At 36.2% G+C, this 16,047-nt stretch overlaps 1 protein-coding gene across 1 annotated transcript; it reads left to right on the forward strand.

Annotated features, from left to right (window-relative positions):
* Positions 1-1,214: 1,214 nt before the first annotated feature.
* Positions 1,215-11,334, forward strand: RBP2 (retinol binding protein 2). The gene is made up of 4 exons (XM_040567075.1): positions 1,215-1,287; positions 4,974-5,152; positions 9,206-9,307; positions 11,144-11,334. The coding sequence occupies exons 1-4, from the start codon at positions 1,215-1,217 to the stop codon at positions 11,195-11,197; spliced, it is 408 nt and encodes a 135-aa protein (XP_040423009.1). The 3' UTR covers positions 11,198-11,334.
* Positions 11,335-16,047: the final 4,713 nt, after the last annotated feature.

A 16,047-nucleotide genomic window follows, 5' to 3' on the forward strand; every position in this document is an offset into this window, starting at 1 on the left:
TTAACTTTTATAGTTTTTCTTTTTTAACCTCTGTACAAATTTCCAGCCTCTGTGGAGTCCTAAAGTGCCTTCTGCGGAGAATTACATTTTAACAAAGTAAAAGCATACAGAAGACATTGTAAGAACAGTAACTTTTGAATTTCCTTATTTCTGGGTTGGAGTTCTAGATCTTTATATTTTTCTAGCAAAAATTTTAATAATATCCCTGTTAAAAAATAAATAAATAAAAAAGAAGAAAGAGAGAAGAAAAAGCAGGGAGCACTGGACTCCTGATCACTTCAATTGTTCCATTTGTACAGCTGTCTATAAGTTACCTTGATTAATTAAAGCCAAAGAATTTAAAGCCTTAGCTCATATTAAGTTGCTTTTAGTGCTTACTTTAATCTCCTATAAAGTTCTACTGCACGTTCAAAGTCTCTATTCAGACACATTCTGAATGTGCTTATTTGCACAACTTACATCTGTGCTTTTCCCCACAATAATGTAGTGCTGCTGGATGAAAAATACCTTCCTAACACAAGCTGCTATGTTTCAGAGTAATTAAAAGCAATTAATAGGGTAGGATTGAGACTAATTATGATTTACTTTGATTTATTGTACATTTGCTAAACTTGCTGCAGAGTAGCCAATGATTTTGTTAAATCAAAGTTGGTGTAAGCACAGCTCTTGGTATATAAATATTTGAAAATCAAAGGAAAGCAAATATATTTTCAACAGAAATATTTCCTTTTCTGTCTTATCTTGCATTTTTTACACTTTCAAGACTTCCATCAATTTTAAATGGGAGTTCTGGGTCTGTCAGCTTTGTAAGGTTGGTTCTTCACAGGGAAATGTCACACCTAGAAAGGAACTGAAAAAAAGAATTCACCTTGGGAACTTTAACTGTGCTGTACAATTTGCCACTGTGTTCAATATATCTCGAAGGTATCCCATAATAGCTAGTAGTTCTTTACAAAGGTCACTGTAAAATCATATCCTGTATTACTACATATTTCAGAAGTGATCCTTGTCTGCCAGCTGTTCAACTGAACTTTGTTAATGAAGGCGAAGTTTTCTACGGTTATCACTCTGACCCTTAAACTGTATTATCTAGAAAACCATAAACCTTAAAAAAAAAAAAAAAGGATATGAGAAGGTTTATAAAATGCTCTCCTAACAGGTCCTGTTTCCAGCTTTACCTTTTGATCTGAAGTTGGTTTTAAGCTCTTGCCACCATGCCTGCTGATTACAATGGGACGTGGGAAATGGAATCCAATGAAAACTTTGAAGGCTACATGGTTGCTTTAGGTAAAATAAAAAATATTAACTATATAGATATATAGATAAAATGCTTTTGTTATATGTAAAATCTTTCTAAAAATTAATGGAAAAAAATTTATTTCTGTATTGTGCCTTGTGGCATAAGGGTTTGTCAATCACATTGAAAATGAAGTAATTGAAATGTACTTGCAATTACAGTGATCTAAGTATTAAACATAAGAAAATTTGTAGCCAAAGATATTACTCTATATTTAGATATTTTATTTTCATGCTTACAGTGGACAGCCCTCACGGGCCCAGTTGTGCTTACACACTTCTCATTCCCAGCTGTTGTCTCATTGTTTTCTATCTAATGGTCATTGATATATGTCTTCTGTTGAGCATTTGATCTTCATCTTGCTCTGACTTTTTACAGTAGCAGATGCCACTCTAAGAGTTATAATGATAAAAAAGATTTTTCAAGTCAAAGTACATTGTACTTTTCATCCAAAGTCAAGATCAGATTTGTGGCTTCCTTGAGCTTTGTCCAAAAGTTTTTGATTCAAGTTATTGGAGAGCTAGAGAACTTGTTTGCTCAGATACAAAAATAGCTACTTATGTAGATTATAAAAACAATTCAGTGGTTCAAAATCAGTAATATACTGTGCAGCCATCTTCCACAAGTTAAGATAATGTATTTGTTAGGAAGAACAGTCTAATACATCAGGTAATCAGGTAATGATATCTAAATCCAACAATCCTCAATGCCTACACTAGTGATTGACTTGGGGATAAATACCAGAAAATGCTTGACTGAGATGAAAAAAAATGATGCTTTAGCTGAATTTTTACTAGTTTTAGTCCCATCAAAGAGTCCATGTCTTAATTTATTTATCTGTTTAGACGGACAGAGAAGAAATACATGAAAACTCATAAAAATAAACTCTCACGATTTACCAACAACTGTTGAAAGTATTTATTATTTCCTCAAAGCTTCAGCTTATATAAGAAAGAAAGGCAGGTTTCCCTATTCTGAGTTTTTAGCTTTTACATTTACAGAGAAAAGCCTGATGACTTCAGGAAAGTCTGTAAGTACTATACACAAACACCTTAGAGGTATATTTATATATATATTAATAATAATAGTTAAGATAATATCATGAATTTCAGGAGAAAGGTACACACTAATTGATGTCATATGAGAGAGCTGGGATTTGACAGTTACTTGTAAAGATATGCATCTTAACAGCATCCTTAGAACCATTTCAGTCAGTGGATAAATTATCACTTTGTTGTTATTAAATAAAATAATATAAATATTTAAATTAAATAAAAAGTGTATTTTTTATCCCCTTCTGATCTTGTATTTCCCAATGGAAACGGGAAGAAAAATGGATGAATTCAGCCTACAATGGAGTCTGGACTACAGACATCTGATACTGAGAAGGCTGCTTAAAAAAAGAAGTAACAGTTCACAAGAATAAAAGCACTTGACCCACTCAATAGCCTAAGATAAAGGAGAAAGAATGTGTTAGAATAAGGAATGCAATATAGATTTATTCTTCCTGGGAAATACTTTGATTCATTGCCTACCCTGGACACACTCTAATGGAGACATACTCACTGAGCTTTCTTACATTTTCAAACTACTTTCCCAATAACAACATCAGCAACTGGTTGGGATGAAGGAGTTGTTTGCACTAGTACATCATGATTTTTTGTGCATACATGCATATATGAGTTATACATTATAGTAGTGACAAACTGCCACTAAATTAGTGGGAAAAAAAATAAAAAAAGAAAAAAGAAGAAAAAGAAAAAAAGGAAGATCCATATGACTATAGGTTATTTGCAGACTACATTCTTCATTAACTTGTGATCAGTGAAAGGAAATGAATTGGAAAAGGTGAAAAGATATTCTTCTACTTTGTTTCTCCCGAATTTGCATGTGGTTGATATTTAAGTATTAAAATCCTCAGGTTCAAAGCACTCTGAGGCATTTTTTTTAAATTCATCCACCGTTATAATTAATAAATATGTATTTCTATACTTTAATTAAAGAATAGTTTTGCCCTTTAAGCCAGAAACTTTGGTTTTATCGTAAACATGTTACAAAGTATTTTAATCTACTATAATAGAACAATATATCATCTTTATTGCTTGTATTGTTCAACATGCAGTTATGAAAACCATGTTTTAATAAAACCTCCCAATTTTTCTCCAGGAGCTACAAGACTAATATATTAGTCAGAAATAGCATTTCTTTAGAAGTCTAGACAGTTTTTTTTCCTCAGAGAGACCTAAATTTTATGCTACCTGGTTATAAATCAGACCCAGAGATACTTTTAATCCAACATAGTAGATAAAATATACCCAAGAAGTCTTGAATATAAATACTGAACAAGAACATTATTCCCCATGTTAAAAAATTCTTCTCAAGCCAATGCTCTCACTCAACTCGATTAGTACTTCACAAGTAGTATAATGAATCTACCAAAACAGAAAGGACTCCATTAGTATGTGGCATTGCTGAGCTGACAATGATTAATTCATATGCAAAACTACTAAAGGATGGCTAAAAAGCCACAACCATTTTTCAATCTCTTGCAGAAACATGTGAGATTATTTAATTTGCATATAGCACCTTATTAAGATTCATTGCCAGCTGTTCAGAAATATTTATTGCAGCTGGCAATGCAGCTGGCAATAGGTGGATTGTCTGGGGCAAACTGTTGTGATGGTAATATATATTCTCCTTTCGATAACTTTCAATGTATTCAGTTGCAAGCAGTTGTTTACATTATGACGTTAGCCTTCATCATGAACAAAATAAGGATGTTAAGGAGATGAGCACTGCATAGAATGCAGACAGAACATTAAAGATGAATTGCCAAATGCTGTAGTTTGATACTTTTTCAATTTTTTACTTTGAATCATTATTCCTTTAACATCTAACTACAATTTATTTCTGTCTCTGCTTTTTAACTATAATAGATATCGGTTATGGGACTGTTTCTCTTTCATTCATTAGTAAAACTTCTGCAATTTTTTAATTAATTAATTAACTTCTTGTATACTCCCAGAGGTTATAGGTTCCACTTTAGAGTAACATGTCAAAATCACATAGATTACATAGTCATTTTAACATGCTTATTTTCTGAAAAGGAATATTATTCTGAGGACCTCGTGTTGGGAGTGGCCAACATTTGTAACCCCGCAGGACGCATATCAGTATCTTCATATGCCTAAGAGCTACTTGATTTATACTGCACGCTTGGAAGAGGGAAAGGCTCTCAGGCACAGGATGATAATAGCACTCCTGGCATCCCACGGCTTCATGCGTGAGTGAGGCCAAAAAAGAAATGTAGGTCTTGTTACTTCACTTCCAAAAAAATCTGGAGATTCAGATAATTTAAGAAGCCAGCATGTATTAACTGCTGGTTGCGTGTTGTAGCTCTGCTCATTATATTCCCACAGATACCCACTTAATAAGAAAATGCAAAATCGGTGGAAGATTTTCAAGTTGAAAGCCTTGCAAACACAAGTTGTTATTTTTAAAAGATCTTTTTCTCTGTGAAATATTGCAGGTAAAGAGGTTATTTGAGAAATTAATTTATCATTAAATAAAGTGTCATTTTTATGATGTGTAAATGTAAATGATGAATGGTGACTTTTTTATTTTTAGTAACAAATGTTGGAATTTTGTGTGATACTCTCTTCTGTTTTTTTGGCAGATATTGATTTTGCAACTCGTAAGGTTGCAAAACACCTGAAACAAACAAAGGAGATTATTCAAGATGGAGACAACTTTAAAACAAAAACACTCAGTACTCTCAGAAACTACGAACTGAACTACACTGTGGGAGTGGAGTTTGAAGAACATACCAAAGGACTCGATAACCGAGTGGTTAAGGTATAAATGTAGCATCTGATTCATCTTTACACCGCAATCAGCACCAGCAGTTCCAAAAAACAGCTGAATAAATGATAAAATTAATTGCCAGAACTTTACAGACATTAGTGGATTTTTATAAAGCACAAATAATTTGCATCTTGAGACAGTTTTCTTTCCTGCTACAAGCATTTATTATAAATACAGATTAGGATGCATACTCAGATACATGAGGACAATTATTAATAAAATATTTTTCTGATGGGGGATTTTTTCAGCTTTTCTATGATATCCCTTAATTTAGAAAGTAAAAAAAAAGCAGTTTATTATTACCTATGTAACTTCCTTAAAGAAATTCTAAATTTATCATTTTGATTTTAGGATACTCTCCGTGTCAATAAAAATTTTCAGCTGTGAATGGCTAGGTTCATATTGGACTTGTAGTCTGAGCCTGCTCAACCTCAGTTGGACAGTTTAACAATTGGACATTGTTTAAAATCAGGTGCACTCAGCTATTAAATTTAGGTTAGTTTGGGGAAGGGACAAGGAGAAAACGTGAGCCAAGTTACCCGTGGTACAGGTGCAAATGCAGGCCTGCAGGCAGTGACAGGCAAGAAGGCCTTGCAATGCATGCTTTGATCTTTCAAGGATTGGAGGAGTAACCCAAGGTCAGAGTTCCTGTGGGAAACTATGGGCATATCTTCAGACACCTTTCAGTGAGCTGTGTGGACAAGGAATGTTTGGATCAAGGACCTTATTGTGTGCTAGCACAGCCCCTATCTGCTACAGCAGAATCAGCTAGTAAGTCTTGTGAGGCATTCAAACCAGTCCATGTCAGGGAAGTCAGTAAGGAGAACAGATATGACTGTCAGTTAAATTCACTTACCGAATTCAGCTCCATGCTTCTGTTTAATTTCTGTTCTCACACCTAAAATACTTAAGCAAGATTTTTGAAGGTAGAAAGGGTGATAGACCTTAAATTTCCATTGACTGTCCCCTTCAGGGTTTTGAAAATCTCCTTGCACCACCTGCCTGTCTTGGCCATCATTCACTGAATTTACCCCTATCAACTCTTCTGACAATTACCACATCTTCCACTCAGCAATCAGCTCTCCTGTTCTTCTCCAGGCTGTCTTCTGCACCATTACCACTATTATCTTCCCAATAAACAAAGTTTCAGACCTTGTTGCCAAACTCTCAGTAGCTCAGATCAAAACCCACTGACAACAAGGCCCACCTTGCTTTAGCAATTGCCACAGGAAAGCGGCAGCATAAATAACATGCTCATATTTGAACTCACACAATCCTTCACTGGAGTGGCACAGATTTAACAGAGTGCATTGCTTATTCACTGTGGATCACTTTTCATTCTTAAATCAGTTTTGTGCAGTGTAATTCCTATGACTTCTATGACTTCTTCCAAATTATTTCTCAGTCACAGCACCGCAAGCCATCAAATAATAAGACCCATTTTCCAGTATCAAATATCCCTATGTCTATTTTTTTCCTGTCACTTTCTCCAGTGAGCACTGGGTGGGACATACTCCTGTGATGGGGTTTGTGCTTTAAGCCTTTGCCCCCACAACTCTTTAGATCAGTTGAAGGCACTACTAAGGATCTAAGGAATCATCAGTTACACCAGTCCTTAAATCCTTAAATCTTTGTCACTGTCAAAGCCATTTTCTCTCTGTCTGGGCAAAATCACTTCACTTGCAGACTTACTGATTTCCTCTTCATTACCAATTATTTGGAAGGAAGGAAGCACAGCTTGTACAGTTGTTACCCTACCTGGTTTAATCACTTTTGCCTAATATTCTTTTCTGAACAAATTATATTATTTGTTTCTAACAAGAGGAGGAGGAAAGAGGAAACACATCATGCCATTGATCTCTGGACTGCTCTAAAATAATTTTCTGGTCACTTTATTAACAAAACAATGCCTCAAACACACTGAAGTTAGATAAAGGTAATAAAACTGCTAGACAACATTTAAATATAAAGAGGGCATAGATAATTTAAAGACTGTGTAGCTTAAAAATACCGTAAGTATGAAAGAAGTTAACTGAAATGGAATGAGTTTTGTCTTGTTATTAATAGGAAGCTCCCTCATAAGCGAAATAAATCAACCAGCACTGAACCAGAATATGAATTAGGCTCCCAATACTCTTGGAGATTTTTAATAACTGAACTTCCACTGACTGCAACTGGTCTGATGAGGATTTGCCTATGATACATGGTTAAATGTCTCCCTAATTTACAATGGTTCAAATCTAGAGCAATTCGAAAGAAGTTCCTCTGAATTTACTGTAGCATATCTAAGTAGAGAATTCATCCTGTAAAGAGAACTTTTCATTGCAGATATGATCCTCCTGCTCCTGGACAAGAATCAGTGTATCCAATACCCTATTAGTGACAGACTCTGAATCACACAGAACCACTGAATGGTTAAGGATGGAAGGGACTTCCTGAGGTCGCGTAGTCCAACCCATCCACTCCAGCAGGGTCAGCCGGGGCACATAGCTCAGTGCTGGGGCCAGTCAGGATTTGACTGCCTCTACAGATGGAGACTCCAGAAACTCCCTGTGCAACCCCTGCCAGTGTTTGATCACCCGCATGGTTAAAAAGCAATCTCTTGTGTTCAGATGGGATTTCATGTCTTTTAATTTGCGTCCATTGTCTCTTGTCCTGTCAGTGGGAACTACTGAGAAGAGTCTGGCTCCCTCATCTTCATTCTCTTCCATTAGGTATTTACACACATTGATGAGATTCCACTCTGAGCCATCTCTTCTCAAGGCTGAACACTCCCAGATCTCTCAGCCTCTCTTCTTACAAAAGATGTTCCAGAAAGACTCCCCCATAGGGGAAATAATCCCCCATAAAGGAAATAAGACACCCCCATAAAGGAATAATCAAAAGATGAATTAACCACATAGAGCTCCTAGAATTTTTGGATACCAGAACTTCCAGTGAGTATTTTCCCAATAGCTGGAATTTGTTCTGATAGATAGCACTAGCATTAACAAGATCCTTTAGGTCAAATAAGCCTTTGTATGGGATAGTATATTTGAGGAAGCTACTGTTGACCTCTTTGAAGGGAGAAATTCAAGTATGACCTCTATAACGCAGAGCAAGAAGTAGTTTAAACTTTTTTCACTGTAGGTCTAAATCCTTCAACTTCATGTTGCCCACAAAGTTGCAGCTATCTCATGAATCTGTACACTTTGGCAAATCACATTCTCCAGATTCTTGTGGAGACTAGTGGACTAGTCTCCAAATCTATTGACCTCCTTTTTTATTTATTTATCATCTCTGAGCACTAATACTGTTATGTCTTTCTGACCTCATATGAGTATGTTCAACAGCTGAGCGGTGCTGTGCCATCCACATGCACAGTTAGAATGGAGGTTAAGTCACACAGTCGCTCCTGCATCTGTCACTGTTCCACCTGGAGCTCACATCCAGACCCCTGTCCTTCACCTTCGATGCACCAGTGACTCAACTAAAATTCCTCTGTAAAAGTTTCTTTCTCTCTTTGGCTCATGATATCTCTGTTTAAAGCCCTCTTGTGAAAGTGCAGGGAAGATGATATAAAGTAAATAAATGTATTGTACAAGATTATATTAACATATACTTCCTCTTGTTATTTTATGCAGAGCTATAAGAAGTGCTCGCACAGCACTATCTGGTATAAGCCCGCAGATCTTCACTCATGAAACCTTATGATCTTTTTATTAGTGACTTTAAACAGCAAGAAAAAAAAATCACTTTCATAAAAAAAAAAAAAGGGCTCAGCAATTCACTGGGTGATATGAATGCTACCTTAGTGTATGTAAAGAAATACACAGAAATTCACTACAAAATACTGTAAAAGCTTGACATCAAAACAGTGATGTCATCTTGAAAGCATTCAGGGTTTTGGATGACTGGTTGATTTATATTTTCTTAGGAGGAAAATAGGGAATGGTAGGAAGAAACTGTAATTGTTTCTTCTCATTGTTTGATTGAATGAACTTATTTTCATGTATTTGTAAGTTTCTTGTTAACATATCTGAGCTAATTACTTGATTCATGCAGACACTAGTGACCTGGGACGGTGACAAACTGGTATGTGTTCAGAAAGGTGAAAAGAAAAACCGAGGCTGGAAGCACTGGATTGAAGGAGACCAGTTGCATCTGGTAAGGGCTGATATACAGACACATAGTGCATAACAGACTGCAACAAAATTCAGTTCTTCCATTTCAAAGGTTTTGTTACTTATTCTAGTTAGAAAGGTCTTTATTTAGACAGCTCTGATCTCTGAACTCTAAGAAAATCCCCCCTCTGCTACATCTCAGGAATGCTCAATTTCTTTCCAACTGCTCCCAATTAAGACAAAATCCTGCAGTGCCTTTTTTGCTCCAGTCCGCTGCCCTCTGGCTATTAACCCTTCTTGTTACGTTGCACCTCTAACGTCTTCTCATTCTCCTTTAATCACTGGTAGAAAAGGAAAAAAAAAAAAAGGAAGGAAAAGAAAAGAAAAGAAAAGAAAAGAAAAGAAAAGAAAAGAAAAGAAAAGAAAAGAAAAGAAAAGAAAAGAAAAGAAAAGAAAAGAAAAGAAAAGAAAAGAAAAGAAAAGAAAAGAAAAGAAAAAAAGAAAAGAAAAGAAAAGAAAAGAAAAGAAAAGAAAAGAAAAGAAAGTATAGGTAAAAGATAGCAAGAAAAATGTTACTTTCGTCCTGAAAGAATGAAAGAAGTACTATGCAGGAACTATGCAGTGATCCAGATCAGAAATCATTCTCTGGATACTCAAGAGGATCCTGCAAGCAACCTACATTGCAATTATCTTGTGTTAGTACAATAAAAAGATAAAACATTCAGACATCTGAGATGGTAAACTGGGGCCCAAAGACAAACACACTGAGCCCCAGAGAGGCCAGAAGGGCCATGCAGGAAATGAGCAGTCACTGGAGCATGGAACGATTTCAAAATAACAGAGAATGTAAATGATATGATTCCAGAGTTTCTTGGGAGAACAATCAAGAAATGGGCAAGACAATGTTGGATGGCGAAGTAGGTGGGTGCAGAAAGATTATGGAAAAGTATGTATTAATTTCTATCTCATTATATGCATCTAGATATCTACGCCTTGACAAGTTTACGCTGCAGGTAGTTGGTACAGCTAGACACATTGCCTGAAGTCTGTATGCTTGAAAGGTCGAGGCAATGAATTATAAAAACCATCTGTCACCTAACTGAAAGTCAACTGTCCAGAGCACTTTTTCAAACCTATTTCAATACATATTCACATATTCAAAAGCTGACCTAACAAAGATGCTACATGCTGGCTCCAGCATTCAGCCTAAGACTGGGGGAAGCAGAGAGACCAAGCAGATTCTCACAAGAGTCTTCAGAAACTCCATGGCAGGTCAGGGCCACTTCTGGTCAAAAGGCCAGCTTCGGTTCACCTTCGAGTCATATCCGGCAGTCAGAAGACTAACCCAGCTGAGTGCATTGCAATGTGCAGGTGTGCGCACCGTGTGCCACACTTCAAGAGATCAGCTGCAATACTGGGCAAAAATCCTGTATTGATCTGGCCACTGAAATACAGCTGGGCATATCTCTGAAGCAAATGTCCCCATCCTTTTGAAGCACCCTCCTTTTTTCTGTTTGTTTGGTTTAAATTTCCCTGTTTCAGTATTTCTCATGAATTATGAGGTAATGTGAAATATAAACTATTACAGTATGTTGTTTTAATAATTGAACATGAAAAAGCCTTCCATTAAAGAGCAATTTTTATGCATTTTTCAAGTTCATTCTTTGTAGAGCTCAAGTCACATGTCAAAATCTAATTACTGCAACATGTGTGCATGCCTGCTGACTGGTCACATATAATTCACTATTCTTTCCTTGTGTTCTCTTTTTCATAAGCATATCTTTGTAATGCAGTGGCACAGTTGTAGTAATTTCTGGGGAGAGCTGCTGGGTATGCAACTTGTACCACTATATTCTTACCAATTGTTTTAATACTGCAGGAATTGACGTGTGAAGACCAGGTATGCCATCAGATATTTAAGAAGAAAAAATAAAACTGACCAGGAAACAACAAAGATCTTCATCACACTATTGTGCTGTTATGTTTTGTTTAAAAAACAAGCAAACAAACCAGATTTGCAATAATTGTTTGACATTGTTGTTTGAATGCATTTTTGTGCATGTTTAAGGAGAGAAGCACTTTTTATGGAAATAACATCAAACTGTTATAAACATTATTTTTCTTTTTTTTTTTTGTTTTTCTTTTTTCTTTGTTTATCAGTCTGGAGTTAAATAAAATTAATTGCCTTTCAAATAATGCTTTTCTACAATCCCTGTGATCCTTTCCAGAGGAACATCCTTTGGCAACAAGGCTGAAAATTAACAGTCACAATGATCTCAACTACAGTATATCTCTCCACAGTGCTGTAATATCATAATATATTTGGATGATTGAGTAAAATTGGACATTCATTGGACTGTTTTTATTTAATTTAGTCCTGGATCTCTAAGTCCACAGTTTCAGGCAACAGGATGATGCACTGAACAAGACACACAGCCTTCCACATAAAGGTTATTCATATTAATTTGGCCCAGATCTATGGCTGCTAGACCTCATAAATGTCTCATGGCCAACATGAAACGTGATCTGGTCCTAACAGATCATTGACACGGTGCTGACCTCCAGTTAGAACTGGCATCCTACTAATAATCCCAGTGAAGAAGTCAGCTGTTTGAAGCACATTCTCTTTTCAAGAGTTGCTCCATGAAGTTAATACTAAGGCGTACATATGGCTGTCAGAGGAAGGCTGCAGAGTTTACATGGACTGCATGAGGAGTATCCAGCATACTGCAGTCTTCACCTTGTAGCTAGCTTTTAAAGACTAAAAAGAAAAGTCATTTCCATGCAACTCTCTTCAGTTTTATTTGGGGTTTTTCAAAAGACTTCATGCTCTTTGCTATAGGCAAGTTTAAATTAAGCATGGATCGTGAGAACTACTTCAGTAGATGGAAACTAAAATTATTCAACAAAATGTGTATGCATGATACACAGAACTGAAGAAGGGTTCGTATGCCCCAAGCTCATCTGTTTTTTCCAACTGTATCAATCATTTGCAAAGTCCAAAGCTGATTAATACCTCACTAATACTTACATGGCCATGTGCATATGTGTAAATATGTATGTAGAGACATTTTTATGAACTAGACTTTGCTTCTCCTGAAATAAATTTGATACCAACCTGGTATCAAAGTTGTTGTACACTTTCATTGAGCATTGCTCTAATGGTAGTTTACAGTGCAGAAGCTGCACTTGGAGTTAGTAAATTCTTTCTTCTTTTTCTTTTTTTCTTTTTTTTCTCATTCAGCCCTAACCTGGACTTCCGATAGAAATAGACTTAATTCCTACTTCTAAGTCTCTACTAGTTACTGGGCTTAGGAGGACTGCAGTTAGTTAAGCATTCAAAATGTTACCACAACTAAGTAATCACCACCAAAAAAAAACATGTGCATGTTGTAATCAGTGATATTACTCACATTTGGTTCTAACCAGGAGAAAGACTGCACAGTGCAGGGTTTCGTAACTTCATGCAAATCACAAAACAAAGGAAAATTTCTCGTATATTATGAAGAATTGTCATAAATATAGAAATGCTGAGTTTGAAGATGGAAAATGAGCATTCTTCATTCATTGTGGCATTTACAAGTTCTGTCTAGTGGATATGGATGGGAAGTAAATGAAGTAGGCAACTGGGCACTTGAGTAGGCTTTGATTAGGGAGAAAACTGCATCTGACCTTATTCTTTCGCAAACTTAGAAAATGAAAATTCTAGACTTTTTAACAGGGAGAGGGAAAATGTTAAAGGTTGTTTATGCTCCAAAACAAAATTTTCTTCCTGAACATACTGATATGCAAGACCTTGCAGCATTCTTTAGAAATGTACACACAGAACTAGAGACAGAGGAAATATTCATTACGTTGCATTATAGTTACTTCCAAAGTTACACTCAATTGCATCTTATTTGCGATGTTAGGTTGGTCTCTAAGCTGTACAGAGTCCCTTATCTCCTTGTCAGCAGATTAAATACTTGCACTGAAAGAACAGACCTCGCTGGTAAATCACAGAATGCTCATTCACATTTTTTCAGCCCTCTGGCATGCAGTACTGTCTCAGCTGTTTTGAAGGATTACCATTTGCATTGATTCTTCTCTTCATAGTGAATATTACTCAAATGTAGCTAACAGGAAGGGAATTTACCAGGGGCCTTCTAACCCAGAGAGCAGAAAAGCCTGGATTATAACAAAAGCACTTCCTAGTGAGTACTGCACTGTGCAAAGAGTCAATACCATTGCTTGTCACTGGACTCTTCAAATGACAATGAAACAGGTGTGTGTAGGAAATGTTTATGATGAGATTTCTAAAAATTCTCTGCATCAAGCCAATTTTGGTCCCTCAAAGCCAACTGATTAAAAGACAGTACTGCTGTAGGATAATGTTGTAAATGCTCCCACCAGTAATGCTCTGTGGTTACTCTGCAAGATGCTATCTTTCTGTTAAACTCTGAAAGTTCATGTAGGTAGCATGTGCACAGAATGGCTTTCAAGTTTTCCATGAATAAACTACCCACTCTGCTGATTTGCTGCATGTGAAATATATCTATTCCACTGCCATCTGTCAAAAAGTCTGAGGTTTCTAAATCAGCATTACTTTAACATCTGACAAAGACAAATAGAATTTAAAAAAAAAAAAAAAGTACTTTAATTACATTTGTTTGTGTTCTTTTTAACCAGGCGTACATATTTTGCTTTAGTGGGGAAAGATTAATAGAAAGGATGGAAGCATTCAGATTTATTCTGAAGATTTTTTTCCACTAGAGCACATTCTTTTCAGGTTTAATTCCTGATTGATTGGAAGGGCAGAGGTTGCAGATATTTTAATTTCAGCTTGCTGATTACACATGTTACACATGATGGTGAAGATTAGAAGAAATCATTTTGTGTATCTGATCAGTTGTGGGCTTTTTTTTCAAAATTTGCTCATCTCTTTCCACACGTGTGCAGGGAAAAAGAACTGTAACAACTGAAGAATAAGTTTGTTCTTCCTGGAGGTACCCTAAAGCTAGAGATTGCTTAAATTTGCAGCGTGACCAGACTGAAGCAGTGTTCTTCCAAGACACTTTCCAACGCAGTTGTTCTAAAACCCAACTGAATACCTAAATACATCTTTTCAATAAACTGATTAAAAATATTTTTTACTCCACTTAGAACATATTCTAGCTTGATCAGAGAAAGTCTATTGAGCTTTAGTCACAAAAGCAGGTAAAGTCTTTGTAAAACTCAGTTGGTGTGACAACTGAGCCAAGCGTATACTCTCGTATATAAAATATAATTTTATATTTTCTGTATGCTTTTCCTAACTAAATTTCAACTTTTGAAATAATTATACGGGCATCAAACTGTAGATTGGAGTGTCATTTCACCAGGAGTTCTACTTGAGTCAGAGCACTTCTGTGGAGTCATTCATTCCATTCAGTCAGATCAGGTCCTGAAATCAGGTCATGCACATCTACTGATAATACAGACTTTAGAGACTCTGAAGCTGCAGGATTTAATGCATTTGGAGTTCAAAGTATCAGTGTCACGAAAATGTGCATTACCATTCACTGTCAATGGTATCTGCTTCAAAGATTCTATAGGGAAAGACTGCAATAAACTTCATGGAGATTTTAGGAGCAAGGTTTTTAAACCAAACATTTCTCTTTACACTAAGATGCTCAAAGCACACAACAGAAAATATTAGCATGTTTCGTATGGGATTTTTTTCTGTTATGCTATATTTTTTCTATCCAAAAAATATTTGAGATCTGACATTTATATAGATATATACCATGCTGTATTTTTCTAAATATATTACCAGCAACTTGATCTAAATTTGACTCTCATCTGCTAAACATTTTTGAGAAGCCAATATCAGTAAACTAGTCAGGAATAACACCTGGAAGATAAGCTTTACTGGGTAGGGGATTAAGGCAGAATTGAATGACTCCCTTTCTGAAAAAACAGCCTTGGTTCTCTAAAAACACAGATTGCTGTTTGCTACTAATGGGTGCCTTGAGTAGCATTACAGCAAATTGCTTTCCTTGATGGCATAAACTGAATACACAGCAAACATGAACACTTAGTTAAAATGTTAGCACATCAAAAGTCACTAAAGGAAAATAAGTGTTTTCCAGAGAAGGGCTTTGTATGGTCATAATTGAACTATTTCAGTTTTAGAGAACTTGTGCCATTTAAAATGGGAAGCAGAACCAGATTTTCCACTGCCATGATAACTGCATAGTCATTCTGCAGCCATGAAAAATGAATGTTAACTGCAACCAAATCACAATGGTAGGAATACATTAACTGTTGGCTGCTGGGCCGCAGGATCCAGTGTGGTCCCCAAGGAATGTCTGGACAGCTCCAGTCCTTGTCCCAGTTTGGAATCCCAGATACAACACCCGACTACAGCATCAGGCTTATCAACCTGCTGCAGTGACGTCTTCCTACCTGACTCACCTTGATTAGCTTGTGTTATACTGAAACATCCCTGCACTATGAAATTCCACAGGGGCACTGCAGAATTACAAGAAGGTAATATGTATCGGTGGATGATCTTATAACTGGCTGAAATTTTTGAATGGAAGAAGTTAACTCAAAGGAATTGCAGAACATATTCTAGTAGAGTAGTTTAGCCCTCTGTTATGCTCTACTTGCACAGCACAAAGTAAGTGCAAGGCAATGAAGATTCAGATGGCCTTGAGTTCAGACTTGGCCATGCTTCATAAACTGTTTTTGTTTTGTTTTGTTTTTCCCATAAGGAAAAAATCTGTTTATTCTGTTGATACAGATTAGGTTTGCTTTTTG

The sequence above is a fragment of the Cygnus olor genome, chromosome 9, assembly GCF_009769625.2.
Source record: "Cygnus olor isolate bCygOlo1 chromosome 9, bCygOlo1.pri.v2, whole genome shotgun sequence".
In the NCBI taxonomy this organism is placed as follows: Eukaryota; Metazoa; Chordata; class Aves; order Anseriformes; family Anatidae; genus Cygnus; species Cygnus olor.